This window comes from Heterocephalus glaber, unplaced genomic scaffold, assembly GCF_053883595.1.
Source record: "Heterocephalus glaber isolate CG9 unplaced genomic scaffold, H.glaber_assembly_v1.0 deba00001545, whole genome shotgun sequence".
NCBI lineage: Eukaryota > Metazoa > Chordata > Mammalia > Rodentia > Bathyergidae > Heterocephalus > Heterocephalus glaber.
In genome coordinates this window covers 1,903,227-1,919,163 of record NW_028258338.1, presented here as the reverse complement: position 1 = coordinate 1,919,163, position 15,937 = coordinate 1,903,227, and the positions used below count along the sequence as shown (strand labels likewise).

Sequence of the window (15,937 nt, the reverse complement as noted above, 5' to 3'; positions counted from 1 at the left end):
GGATTTTCTGCTTCTGGCGCGAGGAGGAACCAAAGGCGGGGACTTTTGACGTAGGGAGTTTTGTTGATCCGTTGCCAGGGCGCAAGCGTGAGACTTGCGTTTAGCCAGCACCCCCCTTTGTGTTGTACAGCAACACTCTGCAGCAATCTCGGACTGAGTTGTAAAGGAGTTGGAGCCAGAGGACTGAGAGCGGCTTTGGAGATCCAGAAGGCAGGCGGACCTGAGCCCACGCTTGCTGAGACAAGTCAGAAGTCAAGGTTATGTCCCCCCAAGGCAAGTGAAAGGTGGGAACCCTGCTGTGGTTTTATTTAGTCTAGTCAGCCTTAAGACTCGGACAAGGGCAGAGTTAGAAATTGGAAAGACTCTTGGAAATGGAGGGCTGAACGGAAAGGAAAGGGCCAGTGGGAAGATTCACTGTTAGGTGAACTCAGACTTGCTGATGGTAAAAGTGAGATTGGAGGCAGGATAGGGTGTGAGGGCGGGGCAGTGATACTCCTGGGCAGCGGGCAAGCAACCTGGGGGAGGCTACGGCTTGAGATGGCTCCTAGCCCTTGCCTCCCTCCTATACCTCCAAGCAGGGCTAAGAGACTGCCGCGGTAACCCAAGAACAAACTTGGACCCATACCTAATCTAGGAGCTTCAAAATCGGCATTCCTCATTGAAAAAGGTATTTTGGGTGAACCTTCGGGAGTGGGGATCCCTAAGCCAGTGCTCTCCACCTCCAACCGTCTTACCCTCCTCCCCCTCCAATTATCCCTTCACACTTCTTCCCCATCCCTTTCCCACTGTCGCATACCCCTCTGCCACCTTCCTTCTTTTTTTCCGCCTTCCTCTTCCCTCTCTGTTCTCTGCCCTCCACCTCCCTAATCCTTGTTCTCCGTCTTCCTCCTCTGCATTCCTGTCCTTCTCTACTCAGTTCCACATTTTTCAATCTCTCTTCTCCATCCTTTCATCCCCTTATCACCTCATACCTACTCATTACCAAGGTCATGGCCCTAGCAGTCCAAGAAGCTTAAAATGTCTATTGAATCTTCCTTTTTAGTGACCTTGTATCATGGTGGCAGATGGAACTGGTAGGATGGCGTTGGTGCCATCCTCAACTTAGATATGGAAAGGATCTGGCAGTTGTATCCATTTCTGTAACTAGTTTTTAAAAGATTGCTGAAGACTAGTAAGAGTCCTAAAGACTTAGGACAAGTCCAGGAAAGTGAGAAATCTTGGGTGATAGAATCTAGTAGGGGAGCCATAAATGAAGTACAATTGGGAGAAACAGTCATAATAGGGCCGCTTCTATCCTTGGACATCTCCCTGTGGACATTCTTATTTACCTACATTTGCTACTTTAGAGACCTCATATAGTTTCATAGCTTTAAATTTGTTTGTGTTTGGGCCAGGGATTTAGCTCAGTGGTTCTGCCACCTGCCTCAAAAGGGCAAGATCCTGAGTTCGATCCCCAGTACCAAAAAAACAAAAAAAACCCTGTACCATCTATATGCTATCAATGCACACAAACTCTCAAACTCTACATATCCAAAACTGATGCTCTGGTGTGGTGGTGCACGCCTGTAATCCCAGCACTCAGGAGGCTGAGGCAGGAGCATAGCTGAATTTGAGGCCTGTCTGGCCTACATAGTGAGTTGAAGGCCAGCCTGACCTACAAAGGGAGACCCTGTCAAAAAAATAAATAAATAAAACTGATGCTCTGATCAACCACCTACTTGTTCACTCCACAAAGACTGTTCAGTTGCTCCGATTGCTCAGGCCCAAATCCTTGAGGTTATTCTTGATCCCTCTCACACTGCACACCCAATTTATCAGAAAGTGGGAAGTCTAGTCATCCCTGTCTTCAAAATAAATAAATCTGACCACTTCTCAAGACCTCTGCTGCTGCTAAACCATTGTGAGTCACCATGATCTCTTGCCTGGACAATTGCATAGGCCTCAAGTGATCTACTTCTAGCCTTGCTTCCCCTTTCCCCCAGTCTGTGCATAACACAGCAACCACAGTGATCCTTTAAAAATCAAAGTCAAAACATTACACTCCACTGCTCAAAAACCTCCAGTAGCTGCCCATTTCTCACAGAGTTAAAGCCAAAGCCTTTGCAATGGCCCACAAATCATAGCACGATATGCCCCATGTTCTCTAATTCCATTTACTATCTACTTCTTCACCCACTTACTTTCTCCAGCCACACTTGCCTCCTTGCTGTTCCCTTGTCTGTCTCATGCTTGCACCTTAAAGCCTTTGTGCTTGCTGTTCCCTCTTCCTGGGAGGCTCTGTCTTCCCAGGTGCATGGGCAATATACCCTTACCTCCTTCAAGTATTGCTCAAATGTTTCTTTTTCAGAACATTCTTTTTTGCCTCCCCTGACCTCCATATTTAAAATTGCAAAACTTCATTTCCTTGATATTTCCCAATTTCCCTTATCCTGCTCAATGCTTTTCCAGTATATCTTCATACAAACTATTCAATGTACATTTTATGTTTTAACTCTTTATTATCTGTCCACCTCCACTAAAAAATAGCCTCCACACTCAGATTTTTGTCAGTTTTTTTTCTTGCCACTAGTAGGCACTCTACAAATGTTTGTTAAATGATGGAATAAACACAGGGTGGTAAAAGCAATATACTGAATATAGCCAGATAATTTAGAAAGGTCAAAAACAATAAGTTTTTAAAATGTTGCTCAAGGATTCATATACATTTAAAGTATATTAATACATATTACAGAGGGAACAGTACAGATTTTGAATAGTGTGAGGGTTACTCTTGGAGTAAGGAGGCAGAAAAGACAGGACACTTTAATGGTATCCATAATGTTCTGTTTCTTAAGTTGGATAGTTGGTTCATGGGTTTCTATTTTATCATGCTTCCAAATTTACATATGGGCTGTATATATTTTCCTGTATGTATCAACTAATTTTGTTTTTTGAGACAGGGTCTCGCTGTTGTTCAGGCTGGCCTCAAACTCTCAGTCATTCTCCTTCCTCAGCCTCCCAAGTGCTGGGATTATAAGAGTATTCCACCACACCTGGCTTGTATCAACTATTTTACAGTTACAAAATGGTTTTCATTTTGGGGGGAGTTTTTTTGGTACCAGGGCTTGAACTCGGGACCTTCTGCTTGGGAGGCAGGTGGCTGCACCACTGAGCTAAATCCCCAGCCCAAAAAATGGTTTTTTAAAAGTAGCTATAGGAGTTGAGGAATGATGTTCTAAACAAAGGAACAACACATACAAAGGCCCTGAGGTAGGAACAATTGTGTTGGAGTACTTGATGGAAGGCCAGTGTGCCTGGGGCACAGGGAGACAGTGGGTATGTGACAAACTGGAGAGGTGTGCAAGGACCAAATCTTGAAAGCCTGTGATAAGGAGTTTGGATCTGATTCTCAGTGCAGTAGGATGCCAGTGAAAGATTTTAAGCAGATGAGAGACATAATCAGATTTATGTTTGTAAAGTTTTTTGCTTTTTTTTTTAAGGTAGGGTCTTGCTTAGTTCAGGCTTGCCTTGGACTATGTAGCCCAAGCTGGCCTCGAATTTAGTGATCCTCCTGCTTCAGCCTCTTGAATGCTGGGATTTCACACATGTACAATGACTTCTGGCTCAATGTTTGCAAAGTTTTCCTGCTGTAGCTTTGGCTGTGCATGCCAAAAGTGAGTTTCCCAAAATATGAACATAGGCAAATTTAAGCCCTTTAGCCTTTCATCTGGCTAGAATATAAGTAATAAAAGCAAGGGGGAAATTTTATTTCAGAAAAGAAAGCTGCTTTTGTTTGTTGTGTGATGAGTTACTGGGGACCCCTGAAATGTTACTGGAAACCTTTGCAGTAGGCTCCAGTGTCTTGCCCAGTGTATGTCACAGGTCCGAGGGGGGAAAAAAAACCCCTAAAAGATAGAACTAAGAGAGAAAAAAAGCAGGGTGCCAGGACGGCCACCACCAACAAAGGCACTGGCCAGTCCAAGACACTGATTTTTATTGGTAATCAATTGGGGTAAAGGTGAGCTACGTGCAAGGGCAGGACTACATGGGAGGATGAGCAATCCTGCACTTTCTATGGAAATTAAGGCTCAAGGCTCGTGAAGGACAAGACAAAACATTCTGGAATTAGGAACAGAATAGACAAAATATATGGCTGTAATTAGGACACTGTCCTTCTAGTTAGGTTTTAATTGTGGGAATGGAATTTGAGTGCGAGTTACTCTGACCTTGGCACATAGGCTTCAGCAGAACTCACTTCTCGAAACAAGCCAATTATGGGGTTACCTCTTTACAGTCTGCACTGCTTACAGCCTGCTTTGGGCATAATCAATATTGCGGTCCCCTGCAATAGGTGGGCTATAGAAAACAGAGGAAGCTGGAAGATCAATGTGGAGACCACTGCAGTCATTCAGGAAGGTGATAGTGGCTGTGACAGGGACCATTTTGAGAGAAGAAAGAATGAGGGAAAGGAAGGGTTAAAAGATGCCTCATGAGTTTTAGGCCTGAGCAACTTGGTGAATGGTGGTGTTACTTAAACCAGGAAAACTGAGTTAAAAAAGGGTACATATTTTCAGTACTTTTGAAGCTTAGAAAGGTAAGCAGGAACCAGATCAAGAACATTATAAATCTAGCAAAGGGGATTGGACCTTATCTTGTAAGCACTGGGCAGCCATTTGTTTTAAAGCTTTCAAAAGGTTTTAAACTAAGGAGTGGTGTGATCAGATGTGCTTTAAGAGACATTACTGTGGTAGCCAGGGCAGAGAGGATAGCATTGGGGCAAGGGAGCCAGCAAGGCTCCTGGGAATATTGCCTGACATCAGACTGTGAGGCCTGAATTAGGGTGGTGACAGCAGAGATGGAGGACACAGATATAAATATATCAGGAAGTAAAATGAGTCACAATCAGTAACAAAGAAGATATTGTAGGGAGAAAGGAATGTAGGTGAGATGTAGTCAGGAACCATGGTCAGCACTGATGGGTCATTCCACCTCCCTCTTGCTCCAGATGTATAGGGTAGACCTATCACCAGATGCCAAGGAGGTGGCAGCTATTGAGGCTAGAAGAAATCGAGAAAAAGATCGACAGAGCCGATTCTTCAATGTGCAAAACCAAGTCATGGGGGTGAGTGGGCAGTGGGTCTGTTTCACAGGACTGGGACCACCTCCCTGTTATGTCTGGAAAGGAACACAACAGTGCTCATTAAGGCCCTTCCCCAAATCAAGCAGGTAATAGGGCTGGAATGGAAGAGGGAGCCACGTACCCCTACAGGCCAAGGAAGGGTTTGGGACGAGGGGCGAGAAGATCCAGGGAAGAGATTAGGGGTGACAACTGGCTCCTCTGGTTAGCTCTGGGCCATGTGGTCTTATTCTCTAGAGACAGGCAACATGGAGCCAAAAAAAAAAGCCTAAGAACCAGTATTTGTTGGTCCATGCCTGTAATTGCAGCATTCTGGAAAGCTGAGGCAGGGCCAGTGCAAGTTTGAGTCCAACTTGTATGACTTAGTGAGACCCTGTCTCAAAAAAGAAAAAGAAAAAGGCTGGGGATCCTCAGTACTGCCAAAAAATTGTTTTTAAATAGAGCTAAACATTATTTGCTATTACATATTACATATGCCTACACTGTATCTCCAAGGCTAAATAAGGTGCTGTTAAGCAGGCCAAAGGGATACAGACTGAAGGGTGAAGGGAAACTTACTCTTCACTACACAGAGTCCCCTTTTATTCTCTTTTGAAATGTTTTATAATTAAACTAAAGAGAAAATGTTGATAGCTTAAGAAATAAAGGATTGCTGAGTGAGTGGTTAGAGGGAGGGATGCAGCATGGTGTTCTGGAAAAGGCACCATACCTCTGTTCAAGGCCATATATGCTGTCAGATATGTAGTTCTAAATAAATCATCTTTCTCCTGAGCTCCAGGCTCCTCCTCTGTAAAATGAGACTAAATAGAAGCACGGAGGTGCAACTCTGAAAACCAAAGCATAGTGCTTGACACAAGGAAGTAGCTGGCTGAAGTTTGAGTTGTCTGAGGGAGACACATACAGGTGGCAAGCATTTCCTTGAGGCCTGCTCTGTGCCAAGCACTCTGGTGTGTACTGGAGATACAAAAATAACTAAAGCCCAGTCTCTGCCCTGAAAGTGCTACAGCCTGGTGGAGAAAATAATAGAGACAGGTAAACTTCATTATAATGTGGACAGTGGGACCTAGATAGGGAATAGAACCTGTTTGAAGGGTCAGGAAGGCAAAGCCTGAGCTGGTCTTGAAGGGCAAATTGGAGTTTGGGTAAAGAGGGGAAGGAAAAGAATGTTCCAAGAGGCGGGAGTAGTTTGAGCAAAGGTGATGGGTTCCAAATGGCCTAAGGTATGCTGGGAAATGGAAGAACAGCTCCTAAGGCCAGTTATGAAGGGGGCCAAGAGAAGAGAGTACAGAGATGAGGCTGGAGGAGGTAGAGGCTACATCAAGGAGGTGTTTATGAGTCATACTGAGAGGCTGGAATTTTATCCAGTAAGTTCTAGAGAGGTGTAGGAGGATTTTGAAGCAAGTTAAGTTCTAAGAAGTTTATAGTAGAGTACTCATGGCCCCCTGCTGGGCTCCTACCCTGATTTAGCTCCTTTCTTTGGGACCCAGGTGAATGTGGAAGCCCTGAACAACCAAGTGGAAGAGCAAAAGCTTCAGGAGGCAACAGAACGAAATAAGGAGGCAGCTTATGGTAATTGCCCAAGGCCAGGGACAGACCAGACAAGGGAGTAAAGCAACAGGCTGAGTGGGCTGAAGTAGGGCGATTCTGTCTTGGAGTGGGGGCTGGGGCCCTGGGATGGTGAGTCAAACTAGATGGCCCTTGGGAACACAGGCCATGCAAACTGGGCTCTCTCCTTCCTGTGGTGTCTTCTCTATGTCCCTGCTCATCACCCCAGATACCAAGAAAGTGCAGTATGATCTGGTAGTCCAGATGCTAGAAAAGGAGGAGGCAAAACGAGCACGTCGTGTGGCCAAGAAAATCCAGGATTTTCGACAGCAGAAGCAGGAATTCAAGAACAGATGTGAATGTGAACTTCAGGATGCAGCCCGATTCCAAAGGATTCCAGTCCAGTTCCAGCAGTATCCAGCCCAATTCCAGGAATTTCCAACTCAATTCCAGGAGTTTCCAGCCTGTCTCAGTGACAAAGTTCCCTTCAGTGGCCCAGCCAGCATGCAGTGCTTCTTGGGGGAGGGCCTGCATAGGGCCTCATTCCTGAGAATGCAACAGCAGCAGTTCAGGTATAACCTGGAAAGGCAGCTGCAGGAACAACAGCAAGTCAGGGCTGAAGAAAAATATGCAGGTAAGCAGGCTGGCCCTTCCAATTTAGAGACCGAGGCCTAGCAGTAAACTCCTGAGCTGGGTACACCACCTGGTAGGTCTGAACAGTGTGAGGAAGTTGATATCCATGAAATGTTAAGACTGCAGGCTCAACCTCCCTGACTTCCTTCAGTAACTGAAGTAGCTGTTGTTCGTGACCAGCCATTACCCAGGGGAAGCATGGTACACACACACACACACACGCACACGCACACGCACACCTGACAGCTCTGCCACTTACTAGCTGATTTGGACAAATGGATGTTCTTCCTCTATTTCTTCCTCTATTTTATTCATTTATTTATCTTGAGACTGGGTCTCACTATGTAGTTCAGGCTGGCCTCGAACTCACGGCCATTATCCTGCCTCAGCCTCCTGAGTGCTAGGATTACAGGCATGTACCACTTTGCTCAGCTTTCCTTTTTTGTTAAAATAAATTTTATTTTATCCCATTCCATCCCTCAAGCCCCTCCCCTCCCTATATACAAAAGCTTTGTTTCCATTTTTTCCTATTTTACTTTTTTTCTTGTCCCTTCATTCCTTTCTCCTTCCCTCCTCCCTTGTTCCCCTTCCCATTTGAACACTTCCCATTTTCCATCATCCATTGTACATTTCAGTCCTTATTTTCACTTTCAGTTTCTCACAACAGAGAAACAATGCAGTATTTAACCATGTGTGTCCAGGGGCCAGGGATCTAGCTCAGTGGTTCTGCCGCCTGCCTCCCTCGCAAGCGCAAGGACCCAAGTTCGATCCCTGGTACAAAAAAAAAAAAAAGGTAAGCTGAGATGGACCTTGAGGCCATACTCTTAAGTGAAATAAATTGGACACACACTTTTTTTTTTTGGTACCGGGGATCAAACTCGGGTCCTTGCACTTGCGAGGCAGGCAGCAGAACCACTGAGCTAAATCCTCAGTCCATCAGCTTACCTTTTATTTTTTTAACTTTATAGGGAAAAGAGGTTCATTTTGGCTCAAGGTTCTGGAGGTGCAAGGCTGAGGGGCTGAATTTTTTAAAAATTCTTTTATTGGTACATTTTAGGTATACATTTATGTTTATCACTGGGTGCTTGTACCTGTACATGATGTATCTTGGTTCTCATATTTTCCCCATTACCTGTGCGCCCTTCACCCCCTCCACCCTTCCCTATTTACATAGATTTCGTTTCCATTTTTTCTCTTTTCTCATAATTTTTCCTTTCCCTTCTTTCCTTTCCCCTTCTCCTCCTGCCACCCCTACCCCTTTGGACCTTTTCCTATTTCAAATTGTCAGTTATTCATTTTATTCGTTTTAATCCTTATTTCACTTTCAGTTTCTCACACCAGAGAAACTATTCGCTATTTACACATGTGTGTCCTATTTATTTCACTTAAGAGTATGGCCTCTATGTACCCATTTAGCTATAAATGACTCTAGTTTCTCATTCTTTATGGCTGAGTAGTACTCCATTTTATTTTTTAAAAAATCCCACATCTTCTTTATCCAGTTTCCAGTTGATGGGCACTTGGGCTGCTTCCAAGCTTTAGCTATTACAAACTGTGCCGCTATGAACATGGGTGCACCTATATCACTGTGGTAGGATTCTTTTAATTCTTTGGGGAAGATACCCAGCAGGGGAATAGCTGGGTCAAATGGGACCTCTAGCCCCAGTTCTTTGAGGTATCTCCATACTGACTTCCACAGCGGTTGCACTAGTCTACACTCCCACCAACAATGGAGAAGGGTTCCTTTCTCCCCACACCCCCGCCAGCATGTTATTGGTTGATTGCTTGATAGCAGCCATTCTTTCTGGGGTGAGGTGGAATCTCAGTGTTGTTTTCATCTGCATCTCTCAAATGACCAGTGATGTTGAACATTTTTTCATGTATTTATTTGCTGCTTTTACTTCTTTGAGAAATGTTTGTTCATTTCAGCTGCCCATTTTTGAATTGGGTCTGTGAATTTGGGAGGTCGGTTTTCAGTTCTTTATATATTCTAGATAGTAGTCCTTTGTCTGAGGTACAGCTGCTAAAAATTTTTCCCACATTGTAGGTTGTTTGTTAGCTCTGTTGGTGGTTTCTCTTGCAGTGCAGCTTTTTTTTTGTTTTGTTTTTTTGGTACCAGGGATCGAACTTGGGTCCTTGCGCTTGTGCTGCAGGCAGCGAAACCACTGAGCTAAACCCCCAGCCCTAGAAGCTTTTTAATAAGATGAGATCCCAGTTGTTGATTCTTTGTGCTAGTTCCCGTGCTAGTGAGGTTTTGTTCATAAAGTCTTTTCCTATGCCAATGTCTTCAAGAGTTCTACCTAACTTATCTTCCAGCAAGTTTAGTGTTTCTGTCTTAATATTTAGACCTTTAATCCACTTTGATCTTAGTTTAGTGCATGGTGATAGGTATGGGTCTAGTTTTAATCTTTGGCAGGTTGAAATCCAGTTTTTCCAACACCATTTATTAAATAGGCTATCTTTCCCCCAATGAGGGTGGTTGGCTCCTTTGTGAAAGATGAGGTGGCAGCTTACCTTTTTTAAAAAATTAATTAATTGCCTGGGCTTGGTGGCACATGTCTGTAACCCCAGCACTTGGGAAGCTGAGGCAAGAGGATCACCTCAAGTTCGAGGCCAGCCTGGACTACATAGTGAGTTCAAGACCAGTCTGAAATGAACTATATAGCGAGACCTTGTCTCAAAAAAAATAAAATTAAAAAAAAATAAACTAATTGGTCAAACCCAGGGCCTCATGCATGCTAAGTATACTTTTTTTTTTAACCGAACTGGAGAGTGAACACAGGGCCTTCAAATGGAGCTACAGCCTCAGTACCCCCCTACTTTTGAGACAGGGTCTCCCAAGTGGCTAAGTTGCTCTTAGGCTGCTAAGCACACATTTTATCCCTGAGCTATACCCCCCAAGTTTCTTCATCTTTAAAATAGGAGTACTAATCCTTATCACATAGAGTAGCTATTTTTATGATATTATCTGTGGCCAAATCTTTCTCTTCCATTAGAGGAAGCCATTCTAGGGCCAGGACCATGTCTTATCTACTTGCACTATTCTCCTTTCAGATCACCACAATGTCTAACAGGTCCTAGGACAACAAGATCAATGTGTGGCTAGAGTGGAAAAAAATGTCAGTACTTTTGCTTGTGCTGTTCCCTCAGCCTCAAATACTGTTTGCTCTTTTTGCCTGTATACAAAGTATACTTCAAAGATCACCTCCTCCTAGAACCCTTCTCAGAACCCAAAGCCTTCATGTTTTTTGTTGTTGTTTTTTTTTAAGAGTAGGAAAAATTTGAAAGAAAGAAAGCTTCTGTCTGAGAGAGACAGAAGGGGGACCGGAAAGTGGGTTGGTGCCCACCCCACTTTTCAAAGATGTTTTATACAGCAAAGCCATGTGATGAGGTGGGTACAAAGTGGGACAAAACTGTAAGACCCAATGGAAATTTACAAGGTGAGCATGAGGTGGGACAAAACCATGACCAACCAATAAGATTACAAGTACAGTCACCCAGGTAATATTGATTTAATGAGGGTCAAATAGGGGAGCAAATCATGCAGCAAGCATACAAGGATTTTCAGTAAGGGTGGATCAGGGATTTCCTGGAAAGGCTGGGTAAAGCCCTTGGCCCCCCTACCCAGGTGATTGATACCTATTTAGAATATCAATTACTGCTTATTCATCCTACATGGGTGTGGTAGTTTCTTTTACATTGCTGGTCTTAGTTTCACTGTCCTCCATGTTGGCTCCTTGTGGGCCGGCCCTGTCTAACTGCCTACAAGATATCTAATTAACTTACCTATCTACAATATTACCCCCTCTGAAGAAGTACCCCTAACTGCTCTGAGGGGGCAAAGGGCGAAGATTTTATTCCATTTTGATGCTGGGGATTGAACCTGGGGCTTCACACATGTTAATTATGTGCTCTACCACTGAGTTGCAACGTCACCCCCTAAAATCTTCATGCCCTGTATACACCTATGCCATTGTCCTTACCAGATTATGGTCTGATCATCTCTTTGATCCATCTCCCCTACTAGATAGGGAGTTCTTCTGAGGACAGGACCTAATTCCATGGTGTCCTTGAAACCCAACACATGGCCCTTAGACTGAGGTTCAGAGAGATGAAATGACTTACTCAAGGCCACACTCAGAGGTAGCAGAACTGCACTGCAACCCAGGATGCTGCTGTACTTTGGCTATCTCTAGCCCCAAAGGATAGCTCCTTCTACATCCCTACAACTTGGATACTGGCCCCCTTCCCCAACATACATACACATACACAAAGTTGGTTGAATAAATGGCTGAATAAGTGAACCAGGTTTGCAGCAAGCCAGTATGGTAACCCAACCATATTTCTCTGTGCAGATATGCTTAGTGACCAGCAGCACCTAGTCATGGACATGAGGGCTGCCCAGATGGCCAGGCTGGAAGAGTCTTGTTGTGTTGCCATGTCGTCTGCCAGAGCCAATGCCAACAAAGTCCAGGTATGGCCTGACCCATCCAGTGTAGTGGGCCCTCCCCAGATTCCTGAAAAAAGTCCTGAGGAACCTTGGCCACATCTTCCTCATCCACCTAAGGTCCTTCTTAGGGCACAAATTGCTTCTCTCTACCTCCAGACACAGGATGACTTATGAACAGAGCATTACTGGGCTGGGATTTAGCTCAGTGGCACCGCGCCTGCCTAGAAAGCACAAGGTCCTGAGTTTGATCCCTAGTACCAAAAATAAATCTATAAAAAGAGAGAACAGAACATTACCCTTTCATCCCTAGCCTCTTGGTCTAAGGCTCTCCTGAATGCAGAGGAGTTCCCTGCCCTTGGGGTCATTAAAAGGTCATGCACTATCTCTTCCTTCTCTCCGAGATGTAGTGGGGCCATGTTTTTCCCACCCCTGTGACTAAGAGGTCCCTGAGGTTAAGCACTCAAAAACATACATTTGGGGATCCCACCAGGCAGCTAAGCTGGCTGAGCAGCAGCGCCATGAACATCAGCGCCAACAGGAAGCCAACCTCTCAGACATACAGAAGCAGACCACCAGTAACCTCCTGACTGAGAACCCCCAGGTTGCTCAACACCCCATGGCTCCCCACCCAGTCCTGCCCTATTGCTGGAAGGGTATGACTCCACAGCAGCAAGCTGACATCAGGAAAGCCCAGGAAGCACAATGCCATGAGAAGAAGGCACAGCGCCAGTCTGAACAAGCACTGGGTACTGAATGGGCAAGCCAAACTATATGCTTGGCCCAAGCAGCGCTGGAGCTAGAGGAGCAGGAGAGGGAACTGTGTGCTGAATTTCAGAGAGGGCTCTGAAATTTCAGCTCCTTCAGCCAGCAGCCGGCCAAGGATCAAAAGGCCCAGTGAGTTCTAGGGGGTGGCAGTGGGGATGAAGGCCAAGGGAGGGTGCTAAGGGATGGTGATGAACCAGGGACAGAAGGGAGGGATGGCAAGGACCAGGGGGAGAAGGAAAAGCACATCATCTGAGGTTTCTGGATTTCTCTTCACAGGCAAAATTATCTGAATTCAATAATTTACACCAATCAACCTACAGCCCAATATTATCTACAGTTCAACACCAGCAGCTGCTGAACTCAGGATGATCACATCTCCCTTCTTTCCTATTAAGCTCACAGATGGTTAGGAGTCAAAGAGAAAAATACTGCATACCCCCACCTTGAATCCATTCCCTAGTGGGAGAGTGTTAAGCCAATACCCCTATCTTCTATCCAAGGCAATAAAGTTATTCACTAAAGTCAAAGCCATGTGTGTAACAGGACACAAAAGCGTGACGGTACTGCCTTTCCCAAACTACCCTGAGGCTTTGGGCATCTAACACTGTTGGAGCCTTCACTTTTCTTCTCCATGCCAGCTCCCCCAGTACACAGCACTGCCCATATCCTGTGAGAGATACTTTATTAAACAGTCACAGAGGCAATTGGTAGGTAGTTACAAAATGGCTATTGGGCTTCCTCAGGGGAAGGTAAGGCACAAAAGCTTGTGTTTTCCCTTCAAGGCTGCATGCGGATGGCCCCATCCAGCCGGATGACCTCTCCATTGAGGAATGGGTTCTCGATTATGGTCTGTACCAGATGAGCATACTCAGCAGGGTCTCCAATTCGGGTGGGGAAGGGTACCTGGCTGGCCAAGAAGTTGCGTACCTTTTCTGGGAGGCTGGTCAGCAGTGGGGTGTCAAACAGGCCTAAATAAGATAACCAGAGTGAGACTCACCCTTAATTTCATATTTACATGGTTTTTCCTCACCTTAGCTCTACTTCTCGTTGTTTCCCTGGGGTCCAAAGTTAGAAGGCTGCTATTGCTTAGGTGGTAGATACTTACTTTCCCCTCTCAACTGCCCACAGATTCTACCCAATCCCAGGTGTGGCAGGGAGAGGGGATATGTCTACCTGGAGCAATGGTCATCACCCGGATGCCCATGGGAGCCAGATCTCGAGCAATGGGCAATGTCATGCTCACTATGCCTCCCTTGGATGCAGAGTATGCAGCTTGTCCAACCTAGAGATGGAGTGGAGGTCATAGGTGGGAGGGCCCCAACAAGTAACTGAGGAAGCATAGCCTTGCCCCTGCCCACAAACCTGGCCCTCAAAGGCAGCCACACTGGCAGTGTTGATAATAACCCCACGTTGGCCTCCCTGGTCTGGTTCATTCCGGCTCATCTCACCAGCAACCAGGCGGATCACATTGAAGGTGCCTAAGAGATTCACCTGGAGGATAAGTAAAGACATGGTGTAGGAGCTAAAGCAGAGGCTTGTTCCTTAAAGCTTTGGAGGTACCCATTACCAGATACCTCTTATTCCTTCCCCTCCTGGAGAATCTCCAAGATCTTACATTGAGAATTCGCTGGAAATCCTCCAAGCTGTGGGGCTGCTGCTTCTTTAAGTTGTATGTCTTATTGGCCACTGCAATACCTGCACAGTTGACAGCCACATCCACATGGCCAAAATTCTCCTTTGCCAGAGTCAAGGCTGTCTGCACGTCCTTCTCAGAGGTCACCTTCAAAGGGAAAAATGGGAAAAGGTATTCATTTCCCAGCACACTTACCACTAAAACCGGGGCGGGGTTGCTGTCAGGCCCAGTTCTTGGGTGGGAAAGAAAAGCCAAGAGAAAAGGTGGTGGTAAAACTGGAGGAGAATGGGGTGAAGGTGAAAATCATAGGTACTACAGGCAGTCTTGCAAAACATTTTTCAAAGCTATACCTTCTTGTGATAAATTCACATACCCCTGGTGATTTTCAATTGCTGTGAATGTCAGCTAGCTTTTTTGTATCCCTACCTGCTAGATGATTTCATCACGTTTTATTTTTCATAGTTTATTTCATGAAAACAAGTTTTCAAACTGTGGATACCCCCTCCAGGAGATTCTGATATGTCTAATCCCATTCTCTGTTGTGGTGAATGAATCCCAGCTTTAGAGAGTCCTTACTGCAGATGCTCCCACAGTGCTTGAAGGCTTAGGCCCAAAGGGACAAGGAGACAGATTCACGGCCCCTATAGATGACACTCACGGGAGGGATCCCCATGGGTTCCCACGTAAGTGTTGATGACCTGATGTACACCCTCGGAGAGGAGAACGGAGTCCACTTACATCAACTGGGGCAAACACACAGCTCTTTCCTAACTTCTTGGCCTGGGCTTCTCCATCAGAGTTGGGCAAGTCCAGAAGCACAGCAATGGCTCCTTGCTCCACCAGTCGCTTAGCTGTGCCCAGGCCAAGGCCTGAGGCTCCTCCGGTAATTACTGCAACAAGGCCCTGTGAAAAGGGACAAAAGGTCAGCTGCTACACAGCCAGGCCACCCCACCCTTTCACCTGCCCATTCTTCATACTTCTGCCAGGAAGGTGGGGGTCGAATCAGATGTCCTTCCTCTCCTCACACATGAGACCTCTGGGGTCTCGTTCCCAGACAGTCCATTCTGAGACTCACATTCACAAGCAACAGTGTTGACTTTCCCCTACTGAGCCCAAACGCCGCAGTATCAGACAGCACCAATCTCCCCTCTAGTTTCCAACCGTGCTGTCCCAGGCAGCACAGCCAGGAAAAGAGCAGAGAGCATAAAGGCAAAAAAAAACAAGTTACCTTCACGCTCCGACACGCCACAGCCATCTTGTGTTGGTCTCGCCACTGGAGAGCTTTCCAGCCTTCTATTTACAGGCGTTCACTGATTGGCCGAGGCGGAGCCTCTGGGCGGGGACATCGGCCTCACAGTACGTACGTCGGGGTGGGGCTTGCTGCAACTGTGCCTTAGTAGGAGGGTGACTCTGTGTGTGTCCTGAGAGTTATTTCAACAGTCAAAAGAGACCAGTAGCATCAGTAGAAATCATCATACCCCCTTTGACCTGCTCTCTAGCTGGCCATTGGGCAGGCGGCCAGCTCTGAAGGGGGCAGAGAGGGTGATTAAAAGTGAAACTTTTTCTCCAAAGAAAAAGCCTTTAAGTATAAAGGACTCTTATATGCCAGACACTGCAGAGCACTTGGGATACCCAGGGGAATAATAAAAGATTCGTGTTTTCTAGGAAAGCACAGTTCAGTTGGACAAAGACATTACAGACAACAGGAAGGACAGAGAACCAGATTTTGAACCCAGGGCCTTATACATACTAGGCAAAGTCTGTACCACTGAGCTACATTACCAGCCCAAAGAAA

General features: G+C 45.7%; 2 protein-coding genes across 3 annotated transcripts; one reads left to right on the top strand and one right to left on the bottom strand.

Annotated features, from left to right (window-relative positions):
- Positions 1-6: 6 nt before the first annotated feature.
- Positions 7-13,036, top strand: Ribc1 (RIB43A domain with coiled-coils 1). Of its 2 annotated transcripts, XM_021251234.2 has the most exons (8): positions 87-273; positions 579-667; positions 4,985-5,101; positions 6,604-6,685; positions 6,891-7,295; positions 11,650-11,768; positions 12,235-12,638; positions 12,786-13,036. In XM_021251234.2, exons 3-7 carry the CDS (start codon positions 4,985-4,987, stop codon positions 12,589-12,591), a joined length of 1,080 nt encoding a protein of 359 aa, XP_021106893.1. In that variant the 5' UTR covers positions 87-273; positions 579-667; the 3' UTR covers positions 12,592-12,638; positions 12,786-13,036. The 2 variants fall into 2 exon arrangements, with proteins under 2 accessions (XP_021106894.1, XP_021106893.1); XM_021251235.2 differs by lacking the exon at positions 12,235-12,638 and having other exon boundaries at positions 7-273.
- A 138-nt stretch (positions 13,037-13,174) lies between these two features.
- Hsd17b10 (hydroxysteroid 17-beta dehydrogenase 10) lies at positions 13,175-15,564 on the bottom strand. Its single transcript, XM_004873510.4, has 6 exons — positions 15,371-15,564; positions 14,881-15,045; positions 14,125-14,289; positions 13,872-14,000; positions 13,683-13,791; positions 13,175-13,477 (listed from the first exon to the last, which is right to left on the bottom strand). The coding sequence occupies exons 1-6, from the start codon at positions 15,395-15,397 to the stop codon at positions 13,287-13,289; spliced, it is 786 nt and encodes a 261-aa protein (XP_004873567.1). The 5' UTR covers positions 15,398-15,564; the 3' UTR covers positions 13,175-13,286.
- Positions 15,565-15,937: the final 373 nt, after the last annotated feature.